The 18155-nt window shown below is 43.5% G+C and overlaps 2 protein-coding genes and 1 non-coding gene across 14 annotated transcripts; all 3 read right to left on the reverse strand.

Moving 5' to 3' along the window:
- Nucleotides 1–5062: 5062 nt before the first annotated feature.
- On the reverse strand, nucleotides 5063–5740 carry LOC139838220 (probable LRR receptor-like serine/threonine-protein kinase At1g51880). The gene has a single exon (XM_071827603.1). It carries the CDS (start codon nucleotides 5738–5740, stop codon nucleotides 5063–5065), a length of 678 nt encoding a protein of 225 aa, XP_071683704.1.
- A 917-nt stretch (nucleotides 5741–6657) lies between these two features.
- Nucleotides 6658–18114, reverse strand: LOC127345064 (uncharacterized). 12 transcript variants are annotated; one of them, XR_007878400.2, is made up of 10 exons: nucleotides 17466–18112; nucleotides 16930–17072; nucleotides 14489–14595; nucleotides 12720–12979; nucleotides 12111–12165; nucleotides 11396–11461; nucleotides 10616–10743; nucleotides 9291–9532; nucleotides 7375–7451; nucleotides 6658–7231 (listed from the first exon to the last, which is right to left on the reverse strand). XR_007878400.2 is itself a non-coding variant. In XM_071828570.1 (7 exons), exons 4-7 carry the CDS (start codon nucleotides 12734–12736, stop codon nucleotides 7179–7181), a joined length of 444 nt encoding a protein of 147 aa, XP_071684671.1. In that variant the 5' UTR covers nucleotides 12737–12979; nucleotides 14489–14595; nucleotides 16930–17072; nucleotides 17466–18114; the 3' UTR covers nucleotides 6658–7178. The 12 variants fall into 12 exon arrangements, 2 of the variants coding, with proteins under 2 accessions (XP_071684671.1, XP_071684672.1); XR_011756155.1 differs by lacking the exon at nucleotides 7375–7451 and adding an exon at nucleotides 11957–12020; XR_011756157.1 differs by lacking the exon at nucleotides 7375–7451 and having other exon boundaries at nucleotides 9291–9527.
- On the reverse strand, nucleotides 11185–11269 carry LOC127346306 (small nucleolar RNA Z102/R77). The gene has a single exon (XR_007879471.1). It is a non-coding gene; the product is annotated as a small nucleolar RNA Z102/R77 (small nucleolar RNA).
- Nucleotides 18115–18155: the final 41 nt, after the last annotated feature.

An 18155-nucleotide genomic window follows, 5' to 3' on the forward strand; every position in this document is an offset into this window, starting at 1 on the left:
TCCGGAATGACCTGTGAGACAGTGAGAGCGAATCAGCAATGAGCATCTGCCGAGCAGGCTTCTCCCCAGTCGTCATATAATGTCGAGGAGATGTAAGGCTGATGGCTATGAACAAGGAAAGAGGTGCCACTGTTGTAGTGTTGTAGCATATTGAGATTTGAAGATTTGACAATCTTTTTTGGTTCACCAGGATCAGCCGGTGATATTAATGAGCTGCAAATGAAAGCACCGTACGATGCTTACTATTTTCCCATATAAAATACACGTTCTTGGAACGAACAAGGCAGAAAAACTCCCGGCTTTGCCTAGGGTTAGGGAGGCGACCGCGCTGGCGGCCAATGGCCCCCTCCCCTCTCCAGTCCCTGCCCCTCGCCGCTGCCAAAGGACCCGCCGGGCGAAGCCTGGGCGACGGTGGGGACCTTATCCCCGGATACGCCCCCCTTCCTCGCGCCGACGGTGGCATTTCTCGGTGTTGATTTGGCGGCGACGCGGTGTCGTGGTCCTCTTTAGCAAGCTTGGTGCCTCGGCGTTGGCGAGGGGCGTGGCCTCCTCCGGTAGGTCGGCCCTGCAGCCTCGCCGGCAGCCTCGGGTTCGTCTTGCGCCTTCGGCCAGGGCGGGCATGTGGGTCTAGGGTGGTACTGCAGCGTCGTGGCAGCACTAGCTATTGTTGTTGCTACCTGGCACCGTGGTGGTGCTAGAAGCCGCACGGTTGGCGATCGAGAGCCCGGCGGCGGATACGGGATTGAGACCCCGATCTGGCCGGTTGTTGTGGCATGGTGATGTAGGCGGTGGGCACGGCCTTCTCCAACCTCAGTGTTCCTCTCCTCTGGATGGTGGTGGCTAAAGCCGGCGGCTTTCATCCTCGTCCGCCACGTGCTCTGGCTACTTCAGGGTGGTGGTGTATGGTCGGGGGAAAGCCTTGCTTGGTGTTGTCTGATGCTAAATATGGCAACATTTGGGGGCGTCGTTATCTTCTTGGAGGCGTGCTCATGGCCTTCACCTTGCCTTCTCCCTTCTTACTGGCCCAGGGAAACCCTAGGTCCCGTCTATTGGACAAGGCGGAGGCGGCGCCACGGTGTCGCTATCTTGTTGAAGACGTCATCGAGGCCACTGGGAGGGGCTGATCCGGCATTCAGAGACTAGGGGCGTGTGGTGTTGCAGGTGTTGGCCGCCGCCCAAGGCGTTGGCTTCAGGGGCGCAATATATGCATGGAAGACGCATCGTGGTCGACGTCTTTCCCGAGTATATCAAGACCCTACCTTCTTCTCACCGACTCCCTCTAGGCGCATGAAGGAAGGTACGTTGGTCTAGGTTGCCTTGGAGTTGAGGTCGAGCTTCGGTGGTGTCCTCGGTTTGTGACGCGGTCCAGAACCACGTGCTCCCTTCTCCTCGACATTCGTGGAAGGATGTTGGGCTTGTAGAGGGTGTGTTGTTTGCCGCTCGGCAATGTCTCGTGTGGGGTGTGGATTTGTAGACTTCTTGGTGTTGTCTCAGTTGTCTTAGCCTCTTCTTCTATATGATTAATGCACCTTTCATGGTGTATTCTCAAAAAATAAAATGCACGTTCTTAATTATTATTTTGGTAGTTTTTTTAAACAAAGGCAAAAAATATCTTATCCATTAATTAGGAAAAAAAGTGTCTAGTTAATTAGATGAAAACCGGGCAAAAATTGTTACAAACTAGGCCAAGGCCACTCAAACACCAACACAACAAGGTTGTGCCCACTCTTGTTGATAGCACATCGGAGGCCACAAAAGGACGCAAACCCCACCAACACGACCGACAGTAGCCCACTGGACAAAACTAGCCAAACTCACACCTGTACCGAAGAGAAGGAGCCATGCCTGTTATGGGAGGAGCAAATCCAGGACGCTCCCACAAAGGTGAAGAAGAATACATCCACAAGTTCATACACCAGAAGTGAAGCCCGATATGCCGCCAACCAACATCGAGAGACACCTCCACACCCACACGACACAAGGTCAAGCCCCTCGAGGTTGTCGAACACTCGGAGCTTCCGCTCCTACTTGCCGCTACTCCACCACGACCTACGCGGTCAACCAAGATCACCTACTTCCAGGGCCGCATCCCTGACATACGACCGCTTGCTGTCGAGCTGCAATGCTGCACAAACTGACAACCCGCAACCCAAACTACCTAGGTCAGTGATGACTGCAAGTGCACGTGTATATTGTAGCTAGCTAGTTTTAAAAGTAAGAGTATTGAACCAAGCAGATCTATTTTCTTAAGATCTTTATGCACCATCGTCACTATCTATCAAATGATACTTGAAAGCTGCCCTTGATCCCAAGTAAGAGTGTTTTAAGTAGATTTGTTTTGTATGTAAAGTAATGCTAACAAAAGTAAATTAAACATAAAGACAATCATGATGTAAATAAAAAAGAAACTATAGTAAGATGAAATGTCCTCGGAAATGTAGGATCCAGCTCTAGCATTGGTATTAAATATGATTAGGATAAATCTATGCCTTTATTCATAACATGTGTGGGGAGAGCTCCATAAAAAAAATCACAGACAAGCCATCTGATATTTCATTCTGAATAACCACTACAATGATTCGTAAGCAAGCTACCCCGATCCCTCAAAATTAAGGGTTTCCCCATGTATATTGATATGAGCTTAGTGAATATCTCCTTTTCCCCTTGACCATATGAATAGCGCGCCGACATGTTATGTCACTTAGCACCGTACATACTACCACATGTATAAAGGTAATTCCCTCTCTAGTACCAAAGCAAAATATTACATGGTCGACTTCATACAATATATAGAGAGAAAATCAACATAGAATCATGAACCAAAGTTATAAATCATTATCTTTAGCTCATACCATAATATTGCCAGGGTTTCTCCATCTACCCCAAAACAAGGTAAACTACTTACTCATGGAAGCAATCAACAGCATCATCATAGGCGTATGGATGAGTACAAGTGCAAATCCACAATAGCAATTGGAATTACAATAGTATGAGAGTGAACGAGATGGGAATGGTGATGATGATGAAGATACATTGGTTGATGATTATGGGAATGATGCCTTGGCCTCCAACGATTTGTGTAGCAGCGAGGATGATACCCTAGATTCTTCAAGTTCCCCTCCAAATCCTTTTAGGAGGTGAGGTTTCTATGAGTTGTGGTGTCTCTTAAGGTCGGATCTCAGATCCGTCTTCGCGTGGTGAAATTATTTGACGAGGCGGAGGTGGTGCCACAAGGTATTGGTGGGCCCTTGAAGGAGATATGCCCTAGAGGCAATAATAAAGTGGTTATTATTTATATCTTTATGTTTATGATAAATGTTTATATATCATGCTATAATTGTATTAACCGAAACATTAGTACATGTGTGATGTGTAGACAACAAAGAGTCCCTAGTATGCCTCTTAACTAGCTTGTTGATTAATGGATGATTAGTTTCATAATCATGAACATTGGATGTTATTAATAACAAGGTTATATCATTGTATGAATGATGTAATGGACACACCCAATTAAGCGTAGCATAAGATCTCGTCATTAAGTTATTTGCTATAAGCTTTCGATACATAGTTACCTAGTCCTTATGACCATGAGATCATGTAAATCACTTATACCGGAAAGGTACTTTGATTACACCAAACGCCACTGCGTAAATGGGTGGTTATAAAGGTGGGATTAAGTATCCGGAAAGTATGAGTTGAGGCATATGGATCAACAGTGGGATTTGTCCATCCCGATGACGGATAGATATACTCTGGGCCCTCTCGGTGGAATGTCGTCTAATGTCTTGCAAGCATATGAATAAGTTCATAAGAGACCACATACCACGGTACGAGTAAAGAGTACTTGTCAGGAGACGAGGTTGAACAAGGTATAGAGTGATACCGATGATCAAACCTCGGACAAGTAAAATATCGCGTGACAAAGGGAATTGGTATCGTATGTGAATGGTTCATTCGATCACTAAAGTCATCGTTGAATATGTGGGAGCCATTATGGATCTCCAGATCCCGCTATTGGTTATTGGTCGGAGTGAGTACTAAACCATGTCCGCATAGTTCACGAACCGTAGGGTGACACACTTAAAGTTGGATGTTGAAATGGTAGAACTTGAATATGGAATGGAGTTCGAATATTTGTTCGGAGTCCCGGATGAGATCCCGGACATCACGAGGAGTCCCGGAATGGTCCGGAGAATAAGATTCATATATAGGAAGTCATTTTATGTGAATTAAAATGATCCGGAAGGTTCTAGAAGGTTCTAGAAAAGTCCAGAAGAAACCACCAAGGAAGGCGGAGTCCCGGTGGGACTCCACTTCCCATGGCCAGCCAACCCTAAGGGGGAGGAGTCCCAAGTGGACTCCCCAAGGGGGGCCGGCCACCCCCTCCCAAGGAAGGTGGGATTCCCACCTCTAGTGGGAATCCTAGCTTGGGTAGGTTTCATGTGTTATGGAAGGTTTTGGTTTGGGGTCTTATTCGAAGACTTGTAGACCAACTCTTGGGTGTTCCACCTATATAATGAGGGCCAAGGGGAGGGGGCCGGCCACCTCAAGAACCACCAAGGTGGCCGCACCCCTTAGTGGCCGGCGCCCCCCTCTCCCAAACCCTAGCGGCCTCTCTCCTCCACCACATCCCGCACGCTTAGCGAAGCTCCGCCAGATTTCTCCACCACCACCGACACCACGCCGTGATGCTGTCGGATTCAAGAGGAGCTACTACTTCCTGGTGGTCAATACTAATTAGAAATTTGTTCCAAGTATCAACATATACTTGTGAAAGGGTGAGATGGTTAATGGAATAAGTCTTAATCACTAAGGTCATGAGTTCGAGTATTGCTTTTCACATGGTTTCTTTGCATTTATTTACTGTAGAGACACAATATAATGCCTCTTTTATATCTTCAAAAATGTAAAGATATTATTACTATTGTCCTTACCACGTAGAGACACCGCCCGTAGTGACCGTTTCGAGACAATATGGAAAGGTCGGTCCGATCGGTGAATCCGTACAGCTGGAAAGGAGGGGACGGCTTCCGCGGGCGCGCGTGGAACGAAGTCCTTCTCGTCACCGTTGCATGTGCGAGTCGTGCGGGTCGCCGGGGTACGTGACAATGTACGGGACGTTGGCCTGGCCAGCGTTTAACCTGGCGTACAGGACCATCCCCTGCGCTGCCGTCACCTGAGGGTAGAGCTTCATCTTCAGCGGCCTCAGGTCCAGCGACGAGATGAACGGCGTCCCGCCGCCCGTGTTCACCAGGCACACCTGCACCATGTCGTCCGGCACGACGACGATGGCCTCCACCGTCACCGCGCCGCCCAATGGGTCCGACCACGACCACATGTTCACCGTCGTCCAGAAGTTGACGCCGATGTGGAGGTCGAACGACGCCGGCGGCCGGCTGAGCCCGTCGTAGTTGCCGTACGTGAAGCTGGCGCGGACGAGGTACTTGAGACCCCGCACCAGCGAGCGGAGCGTGTAGCAGTTGCGCGTGCCGTCGGGGAAGCTCCGAAGGTTGTAGGAGCGCCGCGACTGAATTGGACGGAGGTACTCGGCCGAGATATTGTGGTTCGTGCCGGAGTCGATGAAGCCGGTGTCAGGGACGTACGCCAGCTTCGTTGTGACGTACGGAGAATGGGTCACCGAAACCAATTCAAACAAAGAAATAGAGCGATGGTTTACCTGTATCACGGATGAGGCCGCCGATCGAATCGCCTCGCCAAGTACCTCTGCATATTCGGCCATGGCCCTTATTCTCATCTCATCTCCTCGCCGAGCAAGAGTCTAAGTCTAAGTCACACGCGACGCACGCGTTAGATGCACCACATCTCATATTTATAGACGGGAGGAGAAGTCCGCAGGGAAAAGGCAGTTTTCGGTTCTCCCATTGCTGCTAGCCCGGTGAGGTTGGATGGAACCAGCGATCTGGTGAGGTTGAACGGTGTAGATGACTACTGACACGGATTGATGACATGGATATCATCTTAACTCTCTTGCTCATACCCACGCTATTTAATTGCTACTATTGATGGTCACCCGCTTCTTCCTCAAAAGGTGGGAGAAAATGTTTCGTATCTCAAGGGAAATGACACAAGTCGTCATTTGCTTAACTCTCTTGCACCCACACATATCCTTGGTATCAACCCACTATGTTTATTCCCGATGGTTACTTAATGCGCGGCTACGTTGGATGAACACATCAGTCGTCCTTCCTGCTTTTGCTTTATTTTCTTCAATAAATATGTTAAGTTTTCCTGCTTCGGTGAATTTAAATTTTCAATACACATTTCTGAATAATCCGCACACGCTTTGCAAGGACAAACTTTGACCCTAAAAAATTGAGCAACAAAATCTTGATTATATTGTACGCAATTAGTATCGTTGTATTCGTATTGAAAAACAATTTCTATTGATTCTAATTTTATACCAACAATCTTTACATATATTGAGAAAATTTTAGTCGAAGAAAAAACACGGCAAACAAGAACACCTTATTTATCGGAATTGAGGGAGTAATGGTTTTGAGCAACAAAATATCAAAGAATCGGTTTCATCAGGTACGTATGCTACAATCTAGCATAGATAGACCAGCAAACTGAAATTCTGGATTTATTTCTGTATATATATGAATACACGAGCCAACATACATGTTAGATACAGCGTTCTGCTTGTTATTCTGGTTATTTGCATTCATGTTAATCTACCACACATAAGCATTCATGCATTCATGTGTGTTAATCAACCCACCATGCATAAGCTATCTAGCTTCCTACACATCGACCGATCAGATATTGATTCGAGGTTGCCGCAAGAACACAACACAACACCAATCATAGCTAGCTACTATCATGCCCATCTCAAAATACCATACATCAAAAATAGTCTTGGAGAGCTGACGATGAACACACATCTAGCTTGACCAACATCACATAACATCCATCAAGTTAAAAAAGCAATTCTGGCCGGCTTGGCCAAACAAGCATCCCCTACATGAGCGCCATGGCAACCCGTAGACGGCTCCATCTAGCATCTCGTCCAGCCACCAATGCTCGAACGAGGCTTGACGGCCAGACGATCAGGAGTATAGCTCACTGCCAGCCTCTGGAAACATGTGTCGATATTATCAGGTTCCACCATGATCATCGTCTTCTCATCAGCAGCCTCTACCATGGTCAGAATTTTCTCAACAATATCTACCATGAAAATACATTAGAAAATCTTCTAATCGAGTTGGTCCTGCATTCCAATTGAATATATCAACATCAATCATGTACACAATAGCCCTCAAGACAATAACAAATAGAGAAGCTCAAGTTAAGGACTTGAGCAAGAGCAGGCAACTCAGGCTCATCGTAAGGTTAAATTTGATGAAAACTAACCTAGAAGCACAACTTGCAGAAAAGAAGCACCCAAGTTCACGCATCCATGAAAAAGCACTAGCTACTAGCTAGTCAAACTGTCGAAGTACAGAAGAAGCATGAGATGATCTGGGTTGCTCAAAAAAGTAGGTACAAGCAGTAGCTCTGAAGATGAAAGAAAACACTACCTAGTCAAAGTGCCATATGATCCTAACTACCTGGCAATACTCCTGGCATAGTCACTTCCTATTCTTGACATAGTACACCTCTATTCACCTGTGACTGAACATTTACAGAAAACTATGTACTTGTTTTGACTTTGGCTTTATGTTTTAACCTATGAGAGAGAGAGCACAATTTGTCTTCATAGAAAGATATTCCGCATTCAAAATTAGAAGTAATTCCACCTAGATGTTTCAACAAGCAGCACTTCGGCATGGACAATAATGATACCCACCGAATGCAACAAGACACAACATTAAAGGACATGAAAGCATATGTTGTTGTTCTGGCTTGTCCTTACAATGATCAACATATGTGTAAGATGATCAAGAGATGTGTAAGATGATAGCACTTTTGTACACAAAAAAAGGAACTGCCTACACGTATTTTTTTCTTCCCATATTTGTTGATGTTATTTATATAGCCAATCCTTCTTGCGGATAATGCATCATATTTGTAGCTGAATCATCTCAAACTTAAACTGGCCTTGACTGTCCAGCTTCTATCATGCGACCAACATTTCTTCTACTCCCTTCGATTCATATTAATTGACTTAACTTTATCTAGTTACAAATGTGTCTAGTTAACAAACACGTCTAGATTCATCCGTAACTACACAAAGTTCAGTCAATTAATTTGGATCGGAGGGAGTATATGAAACGTTAGACCAGTAATTATTCTTTGGATTGAAGTCAGTGTGACTAGACAGTAAACCAAGATCCTAGAAACTACAGTTTTAAGTAATAATCCTGACGAAAACCAAGTTAAAGAAAGACTAAACTTGTGATTTAAGAAGTACCAAAGCATGCAAAAAAAAAAACAGCCTTAGATGAGCTAGCACCATTTGAATCTTGTATAAAACAACAAAACCTACGAAAATATAAAACCACAAATACAGAAAGGAGACCTATAGAGCTATACCATCTCCAAGATTCTAGCACAGAAATCAGTACTTCAAAAAAACCCAAACAACCGATGACTCGGGTTCCAACCTACAACGCAACCATAAAGTTGGTACTTGTTTGCCAAATATTGGATACAAACATTTTATGGAGAATGATATAAAAATTCATACACGCATCTCCATTTTTTTATTTAGTCTAATTACTAAATATGCAGTCACAGTTGTTTGTATCTTCCGAGGTACAAATAAATGGTTCTAATCTAATAGGTGGTAATGACTCCAAAGTTGCTCCTAACACTGGAAGAGTAATACTTGGCAGAGCAAGAAACTAAGCTCATCTCGGATGCTTGAAACCGTCAAGAATAACATGTTATGCTGCCTGCCGGAAGAATTGATGACTTGAGTAATCAATCTACATTCTTGTTGAACTGAACCACATGAATATCTAAAGCTAGTTTTCTGGTGTTCTCTATTTCTCTAGAACACACAAATATGAACAAACCGAAAATAACTAGATTGGGTTTCATTGAAACTTGAACCGAATAGATCAGGGATAATATGGATAAAATGCTCATGCCCAGATCAGCACCTCAACCTTCAACCTGAAGCAACGCAACACACACGGATATAAAAGCACACTGGATCTTTCCAGAACATAAACAGCAGGAAATCTACAATATGCACTAGTCGAAGAAGAAGCTCGCCTCGTCCATATGCAACGATTCAATTCTTAATGTATACATATGCGATGATTCAATAGAAATATTTCAAAACATTTTTCAATAACAGGTTCTATAAGTACCGGAATCACCTGCAAGAACTGGCCATTCATCACCGATGCGTGCCAAACCGTCTTCCTGGCCACCGCCTCCCGCACTGCCATGAAGTACCAATCTGCCAATCCAGCGGCCATGGTGCCTTCTTCCGAGACACTCTAGGCGAGCACCCTCACCCAGTCCAGCATCCCGTCTATGCCCTCCATCTTCACATGGATGGGATGCCAGCTGCACATTCAAATGCTCCAGCACCGCAGTTAAGATATCACCTTCTGCCCTGCCAAACCGAGACAAAATCAGTTTGTTATGTCTAATGTAGAAACTAATAGATCTCACACACCATGCACATAGATCATTCGTTCACTAGAAAAAAGGTGATCATAGAAAATGATTAACTTTGTGGAAAAGCAAATATAGAATAGACGTCCAGAATATACATCAAAACAAGTCCAAATTGATATCTTAGTGTGGCTGACGTACTAATTAAACATGGAGATTTTTAAACCAGAACCTAGTGCCTCCATTCTGCTCCAACAACTAGCTGCAGTGGATAGACTTGAGTCGATAAACACGCACATCAATCTTTTAGAATCTTGCCATGGGTATGAAAAGGACTAGCAAGAAAAACTGAAGTAATACAAGTCAGGTCCAGTAACTAGAGCAATTACTGTCACCAGATAACAAGCTAGCCGTCTTGGAAAGAATTCCATATTGTGTAGAACCATTAAAGGTTTTGACAGTAGAGCACACGCGTCGCATTCCCCACTAAGGCCTTGTTCGGTTAAACCCCTGGCTAGGGATTTAAAACACCAGCTCGATACACCCCAATCCCCCTCAAATCAGCTGAAACTGAACAAGCCTTAAAGGGAAAGGCTTTTTATGTGAGGGTGCAGCAAAAAGCATGAAACTAGGATGAATAATTAGATGCTACGTTCCTCTTTCGGAACCAAAAATTAACAACTGGACTTCATTTTGAGGACACCTAAAGGATCATCAACTTGATCTATAACTAAAGCATGCTAGTCACAATCAATGGATGTTAGTGTACAAGTTCCAGAACAGAAGAATGCATTCGTCAAAAGAGTGTATACGTTTGTACATTACACAAGCAGCGGCGGAATCACAAGCAAACTATAACTATGTATGTCAAGATCTAAATAACAACTCCATCGTCGCATGCACAAGTAACGTGCATGACTACAAAACATCAATTAATTATTCAGGTCATGGACAGGAGATGCGTCACTAGATAAATAGATGGCTGCAAAATACAGGTTCAACTAGCCATCATCGAGCTACCAACAACCTACAGAGGTAATGAAGTGATTTTTTAACAGAGAAGAGAAGGGGCAGGAGTCACCTAGTGGTTTGCCATATGCGTTCTCATACCCAGCATCGTCTGAGCTGAGTAAGAGCAAGTTGTTGGCGGTCATGAACCAACCGCTCACGCCCATCACTGCCACTGCCTGTACCACCATTCCTCCTAAGCTGGTACAATGTAAGCAAGCACCACATCAGTCCTAAACTTCAGAAATCTGAACATGTACATTTAGTAAGTATAGTAGTAGTAGTAGTTTCATTAATTAACATCAATGCTTTTGAACAGGAAATATTAAGAAATATGCATTCATTCACTTGATGTGCTATCAATGTTTCTTAAAAAATCAGATCGAAACAATAGAGAAATGTAGCTACACACAATAACTAAATAATCAGAGAACTTTCAGATCCTAAAGTGAACAACTTCAGCATGGAGAAATCTCAATAAAAGTTTTTTAAAAAGAAAATACTTCTCATGCATAAGATATCCAAGGTGTTCGCATAGATCTACATTAACAATGCTCCTCCAAATATAGCAACAGGAAAGAATATATAATTGGCAAAGATATATAAGGCAAGCAAAAAAACAATTGTTTTCTCGTGAAAATGAGATGATAAGATTCGTTTAGTATTTATGCCATCATATCAGCCAATCAAACCATTAGGGATATTAATATCATTCATCATCTCATCTCTGGCCCATTAAACCAAAAGTAAAACAAGGAGCACTAAGAATGTAAAAGAATCATTGAGGGAGGCGTGAGATCTCCAAGGTGAAAAAGAGAATGAAATCATACAATTTCCTCAAGAGACAAATTACCTATAAACTCGTATCTCATCATCTGCATGGCACCATTTTCATCCAAAAAAACTGAATCGTCAAATTCTAGAAGAGGGCAATAAAAACCAGTGAGTTTTTCCATGCAAAATACAGAACCGAACTCAGTGGGGGGTGTGATGAGATAGAGCTAATACATAATCATTGGACGCTAGAATCAGTAGATCACTTGCGTAAGGTACATAATCAAAAAATTCATGCTTCATTCTGAGTAGATAGAAAAATATAGCTCGCGTAGTATACGATGTGTTCTTTACAAGACTTACTAGATCAAACAGAACAGGGGATGTTTTAACTCCAAGAATCAAGTAAAATGATACGGTCAGCTATCCAACATAAAATTTGTATTTCACCACATCAGTACCTAGCCAAGCTCGTAACTCTAAAATATGATGCAACACTACAGAATTATGGATGATGTACTACTATTTATAAGCATGGATAATCAACAACACAACAACCAGGTTGGATCAGGTTTTAAATAGCTACTCCATACAAAGATAGATCCATCAGGTGCTTTGCAACAAAATAGATGCATCTCACCTACAGAAGTTAAGAATATCCACGCAAGAAGTAAGCAGTCAAGTAGAACGTCCAGTATGAACCACTAAGAACATTAAATGATATGCAATCATCAGCTATCATGACATTTGAAGCGTGCATAGCATGATAAGGTCTAGTTTACTGTAACACATACATTTGAAGTTCTCATCATTGAAGGTGCAGCAGTAGATACTTTTTCCTCCAGTACCCTAAAATATCAACTTTTGTTCATTCAGACACAATTGATGAAAGACGCATGAACTGCACAAGTACTTCACCCATGCATAACTTAAGTGAGCATCAAATAGTGGACAATGCAACTTGTATTCTGGTGAAAATGCAGATCAAACACAAAATTTTGTATGCATCAACATGTAAAGGAATGCTCAAAGCCCACACCTTTATAATCTAACCATGAAGCACCAGTCCAAAAATAAATAGTAAGGATGTAATCATGTAAATCCTAGGACAAAATAAAGTATAAGGACAATGTCAAGTGTTGCATGAGCAAAGCTAGTATTACGATCTAAACACCTTGTATTGTGTACATGATATATTCTCTCTCTATCCAGCATAAAGTAAACTACAGACTGAAGAAAAATGGGAAATGCTTAGCACGGTAGAAAAGAGCAGGAATAGGTGGCTGTGCAAACTAGAAAAAAATTATTAATCCTGTGAGCAAATGTAATTTTGGAATGTAGCAAGTAATATACTCTGAAACTTCTCTTACTATAATATGCAATATAGCATAAAGTGCTCACACCTTCTTGACGATGTCATGGTCGTCCCCGTTCAAACAGCGATATGCTGTGGCAGCGGTGGAAAAGACGGCGTTGTTCTCTCCGGTGACACAAGCTGTCGGTGACCGGGGCATCGATGGTGACCCTTGGCAACAAGGGTGCCACACCAGTACCACTTGCGATGGAGCACAAGCACCGGGTCGATTCATCCTTCCTCCTCAAGGTAGAGGTACGCCAACCACAGCTCCTCCTGTCGTCGGTTCTTGATTCTTGCATGCACAACCTGGAGATGTTGCACAGCAGTGTCCATGGTGAGATGCATTTGGTCATTGATTCCTCATTGGACACAAGAGTTAAAGGCATCTAGTATCAAATAGTAATCAAGAGGAGATATTTTTCAGTAGCGTAAACATTATCCAGCAGCTAGTATCAATTACAAATCAAAATCCGGTAGTATCAACTACATGTGTGATTGCATGTCTAAACCTTACGTGTGATGAAGTAGAATAAGTCAATGAGAAATGTTAGTAAAAAGAAGAAATGAACGAGAACTGGTCAGATCATTATGTTAATGAATCGGATTGGGCTACATGTGCAACAACAAGACATGAGCAATATATTTTCTAACTGTGATATCAAAACAAGGTGCCAGCTCAGCTCATGGCCTCAGGCTGACTTAATCTGAGCATTGAAAGCACTACACATTCAGGCAAGGCAGATAAATCAAGGATAGATCAAGACCAACAAGTAGCTAGATTTTTGCTACGATCAACGCTTAAAGCAATGAAGAGAATGGGTAAAAGAGTCCAGAGAGATCCTTCAAAGATGCAAAGAGTACGAGAGGGTAGCTATGTTACTACTGCTACCTGAAGGAACAATTTGGTACCAGAAATATCATCTCAGTATGAGTAATCTAGTGTAGATACAGGACATGAGAAGATTGATCCTTTCATAGTACAGGGGAATTCATATGTTCATATGTATGATAATCAGAAATGATTCAAAAAAATAGTAACATATTTACTAAGTACCAGGATATTAATAGTTTAAATAACTAGCAGCAGTGGATAAAAATCACAATTAAAAGTTTAACTTCCAGATGGTAATCTGCATATTATTTCCAAAAGCACAACTAAGAGTTTAACTCCAAAACAGATGTGAATGTTGGCTGCAGTAAATTGATTTTATTTTGTATATTGTAAAAATACAGTGCTAAACACTGGAATAATTCATAACAAAGAAGTAAAACCAGTGATAAACATTGGAATAATTCAGAACAAAGCAGCAAATACATGTTGGCTCAGTTTTATGTTTCAACCTCAACTGTTGTGTGTAGTTGAAGTCAAATCATAAAACTAGATAAGCTAATCTCAAGCTATCATGCATCTTACCTGTGTAGCACTAATGAACCTACAACTGTGCAGAACATACCTATTTTAGAGCGGCAGAAAACCACAAAACCAACAACAATGCGACAGAAAAAGTACAGAAATGACTCCTATAGATCTAACCATTTCGAAGAATATAACACAGAACTCAACACTTGAAGAAAACCAAAATGATAGAGTTTACTCTAGTTTCAAACTACGTCACAACCACAAAGGTGGTACCTATTTGCCAATCGCTCTCAAAACTAATAGTACCATATAGTACTCTCCCAATAAACCACAAACGAGTGCATACCATGCCATCTGCAATCAATAAGTACTTCCAGCAACCTAATGAGTAGGGCAAACACCATGCACATAAAAGAGAAAGCACTGTCAACGAAAGAAAAGGCAGCTGGAAGCACCTTCCAGCCGCAGCCGTCATTGTCCTGACATCCTACATGCAGAGCAAGTTGCCTGCCCTTAACCCACTGCCGCCCATCATCGCCGCTGCCTCAAGGCTGACAGCAACCTGCAAAATATATTTAGGAAAAATAGCATGTCAATTAGTATTGGCAAGATACTAGAAATACATATAAATGGGTATGTAGTGCTACTGCTGCCTATTTATGCAATGCTGTAGTTGCCTATATATGTAGTGCTACTAGTGTTCGGTTATTCAAAAATCAAAATTTTCCAAAGGAAATATAATTATAACCAACTCAAGGATCTTGCATAAAGAAATTAAATTGTATTAGTTCTAGAACATAAGGAAATCAAATGGTAATACATTCTACAAGCACCGGCCGGCATAATCACATGCAAACAACTATGTATGTTAAGATTTTTTATTTCATAGCAACATAGTTATAACATACTGAACTGGCCCACAAAAAATCAAATACTTCCACAAGCAGTGATGACTATGGAGTACTAAATAGCACCACAACTTGACAGACAAACACCAGGTGTACCAGATCTTAGGGAAACAAAATTAGCCTAAGCTTATCTACTTTTTTCTCACTTGTACCAATCAAAAAGAGCATATCCTCCATCAGGAAATACCATAGTCACATTTAATTTTTCATTATGAAAGATAAAAAGGTTTATTTTGAAGCTTAAGACCAAAGTTGTTGCATCTGTATATCATCAGCTGAAAGCTAACCTTCGGTTCAAGCCAGTGCCATGGATGAGCACAAGTTACCATATCAGAACCATAGTGTTGAGTGACCAAAAAGGACAAGGCAGTACTATGAATGAGCAATTAGAAAAAATGATCGGAAGCGCAACCAAACAACTATATATGTTGAAATCAAAATAATAACTCCATCAATAGACGAATATGAAGGACAAGTAATGCGCATGAGACAATTTTGAGCAACCAGCCACATTGTACAAGAGCAAGAGCACTGAAACCTAAACCAGCAGGTATCACAAATCACGTGGAATAAAGAAGGGAGGAAGCAGAAGCTCGCCTAAAACATTAAGTTCGTGTTTTGTATGTCAGGGGAGCTCAGATTTTCAGACTACACCCAAAATTTTGAGTCTTAGCCCGTGTTAGTCCTCTGGGCACTGCCCACCTCACCCCGAAAACGGCTCTCGTCCAGCCTGAGTATAAAAGCTCAAATGGAGGTTTGCTACTAGCCCCGAAACCTTTCTCCCTCACCCCTCCGGAAAATCAGCCTGCCCGCACCCCTCTTTCCCTCACGAGATATGGGCACCCAGCGCTGCTCGCCCCTACTTCGTTGAGTGCCCTCCTTCTCCTTCCCCGTACCCAGCCTGCACGGTAGCTCCGTCCCAAGATCCTCCGCCTGCATCTTCGTCCTGCGAACTACCTACAACGCACCGCCGGTGGCTCCCGTATGCTGCTCCGAGCGCTGGCCACAGAGCTCCGACGCTGTTGTATAGCCTGCAGCTCCTCCCCACGGTCTCACAGCCCAGACCCAAAGCATGCGAGTGAACCATGGGTGCAGGCGAGCGGAGACCATGGCTCAAGACTTGATTGCTTTTTACTGTTTTATTCAAGGTCCTGTGTGTAAGAAAGCTGGACTTGTGTGCAATAACTCATATCTCAACATACACATGCCAGCAAAAAACATCTTGGATCAGCATGGGTGAAGTCACCTGAGGCTACCAAACACATGATAAAATCTGAGCCCAGCTTTATAGGGTCAACATATCTCAGCTGGGAAGTCATTATGTAGGGACACAGGCTAACACACCCTAAGACCAAGAAGAGGCCACCGTTGCCACCATCGTACAACCACAAAGATAACCTGCATCTCATACACATAGCGAACATGAACCCACTAGGTCTAAGAAATAGACAGCAGCAAACAAATAAACAATGGGAGACTTTGCTTGGATGCAATTTGGGACAACAAAACGCAAGGATTTGTGGCTCATTTTCTATAGCTTATAAAGGTATTTTGACTTGTGATTTTTCTTACAATTTATGGTTCTTACTTTCAAAGAGTGTAAGTAGTAATCAAGCTACTTGACTAATATGATTTGGAATATTCAGCCAAGTACAGAAAAGTATGAAGCTCTCATTCAACTCCCATGAAAAGCATGGATGCGCTTGATGTCAAAAAAACTCGGTGCATTGCATTTGCAATAGACGATTACATCTCAAATAAAAATATAAAGTGCACAGGTGACAACACAAAGGCAATGTCAGCTCCCAACGAAATTGCTATATTCCTATTTGAGTAACAAGAATTTGGGGCAAACACAGGCTCATAGAAATGCATTTTTTTACTCTGTTGGAAGACCAAAACGGAGACCATCCGGTGGAGATCATCGCACAATAAGAAACCGAAGCAGGGCACGTGGAGGAGAAAAGGAAGAAGCAAGAAAAACTCACATAAACTAAGGAGACGTAGCGGAAAGGCCATCGCTCATGCCATCGCACGGCAGCGAGGGCAGAGGTGAAAGGTATTAGGAGGCAACACCCCTGTTGTTGGCCATCCACGCAATCACCTCCCCCACCTCTCCTTGTCACTTTGTCTGCAGTGGAATACCATCCATGTCAGTGTTCCAATAATGGGACTATAAATCAAATACATGTAGGCTGAAAAGTAGAGTACATTATGCCCGAGCCCTGAAATTTTTTGCCATTCAATGGTAATCTAGAGTGGGAAAAGGAATGAAAAAAAAAGGTCTGGCCATGTTGTGCAAACTATAGAATATGGTCCAGACTTGGAACAATGTAAGTAATGCAGCTACTTGACAAATACGATTCCAAAATTGCTAGTACCAAAATGCAGAAAAGTGTCCCATGAAAACCAAGGCCCTATATATGTCAAAACTCGGAGCTTTGCAACGCACAAGACGATTACATCGAATATAAATAAACATGAAGGGCGAGAATCACGACAGCACCACTGACAGGGAGCTCACCTGGGATGGGGATGGCGTTCTTGGTGCGCGCCGAGCAGCGGCGCATCCGACGCCTGGCACACACGGTGGGGGGGCAATAGAAGCATGAGCTCCTTTTCGTTATCTGCAAGAACGTGCAGGAACATGAGCAAGATGATAAAAAAATCCGAGGTCTGGATGGGAAGATGAGATGGGATCGGGAGCTCGCGAAAGGGAGACGGGTGAGGTCGACGTCCATGGCGCAGTGGAGGAGGTCGTCCATCTCCCGCTGCTGCTGCTGCTGCTTGGGCCGTCGCCATGGCCTCCACGGCTGGTGGGTCGAGGCAGGAAGGGAGGCGCGGGAATGGAGAGCGTAGGTCGAAGGCGCAGGTGCGGGAGGCGGCGGGAGAGGGGCGCCCAGCTCCAGACGCTTCGTACGACGGCCGCGCCTCCTTGGGCGGAGGTCCTTGACGCCAGCAGCCTCTATGGCTTGGCGCGGGCGCGGGGCCGGTGGCCGGCGTGGAGGAATTGCTGGCGGGGGGCGGGGGCGGGCGGCGAAGTTGGAGGAATTCATGGAAGGAAGAAAGGAGAGATGTCTCGGGAACGAAAGATGAATTTTTGGGTTTGGTTGAGATGTCTCGGGAAGACGAGAGATTAATGAGGTATGCGTGCTGGAATGGGATCGAGGAGACAATGTCGTGATGTTAGCTTTGGGCTTTGGCCCGTTGTGCT

This window comes from Lolium perenne, chromosome 3, assembly GCF_019359855.2.
Source record: "Lolium perenne isolate Kyuss_39 chromosome 3, Kyuss_2.0, whole genome shotgun sequence".
Classification (NCBI taxonomy): domain Eukaryota; kingdom Viridiplantae; phylum Streptophyta; class Magnoliopsida; order Poales; family Poaceae; genus Lolium; species Lolium perenne.

What these genes read in the sequence shown, in the direction of transcription:
- LOC139838220 (XM_071827603.1), bottom strand. Translation starts at nt 5,740, where the DNA reads ATGGCCGAATATGCAGAGGTACTTGGCGAGGCGATTCGATCGGCGGCC.
- LOC127345064 (XM_071828570.1), bottom strand. An exon ending in CGCATATGGCAAACCACTAG is followed by an intron (nt 9,528 to 10,615) that starts GTGACTCCTGCC and finishes TTGGCAGGGCAG; the next exon opens with AAGGTGATATCTTAACTGCG. An exon ending in AGTTCTTGCAGGTGATTCCG is followed by an intron (nt 7,232 to 9,281) that starts GTACTTATAGAA and finishes ATTGGAATGCAG; the next exon opens with GACCAACTCGATTAGAAGAT.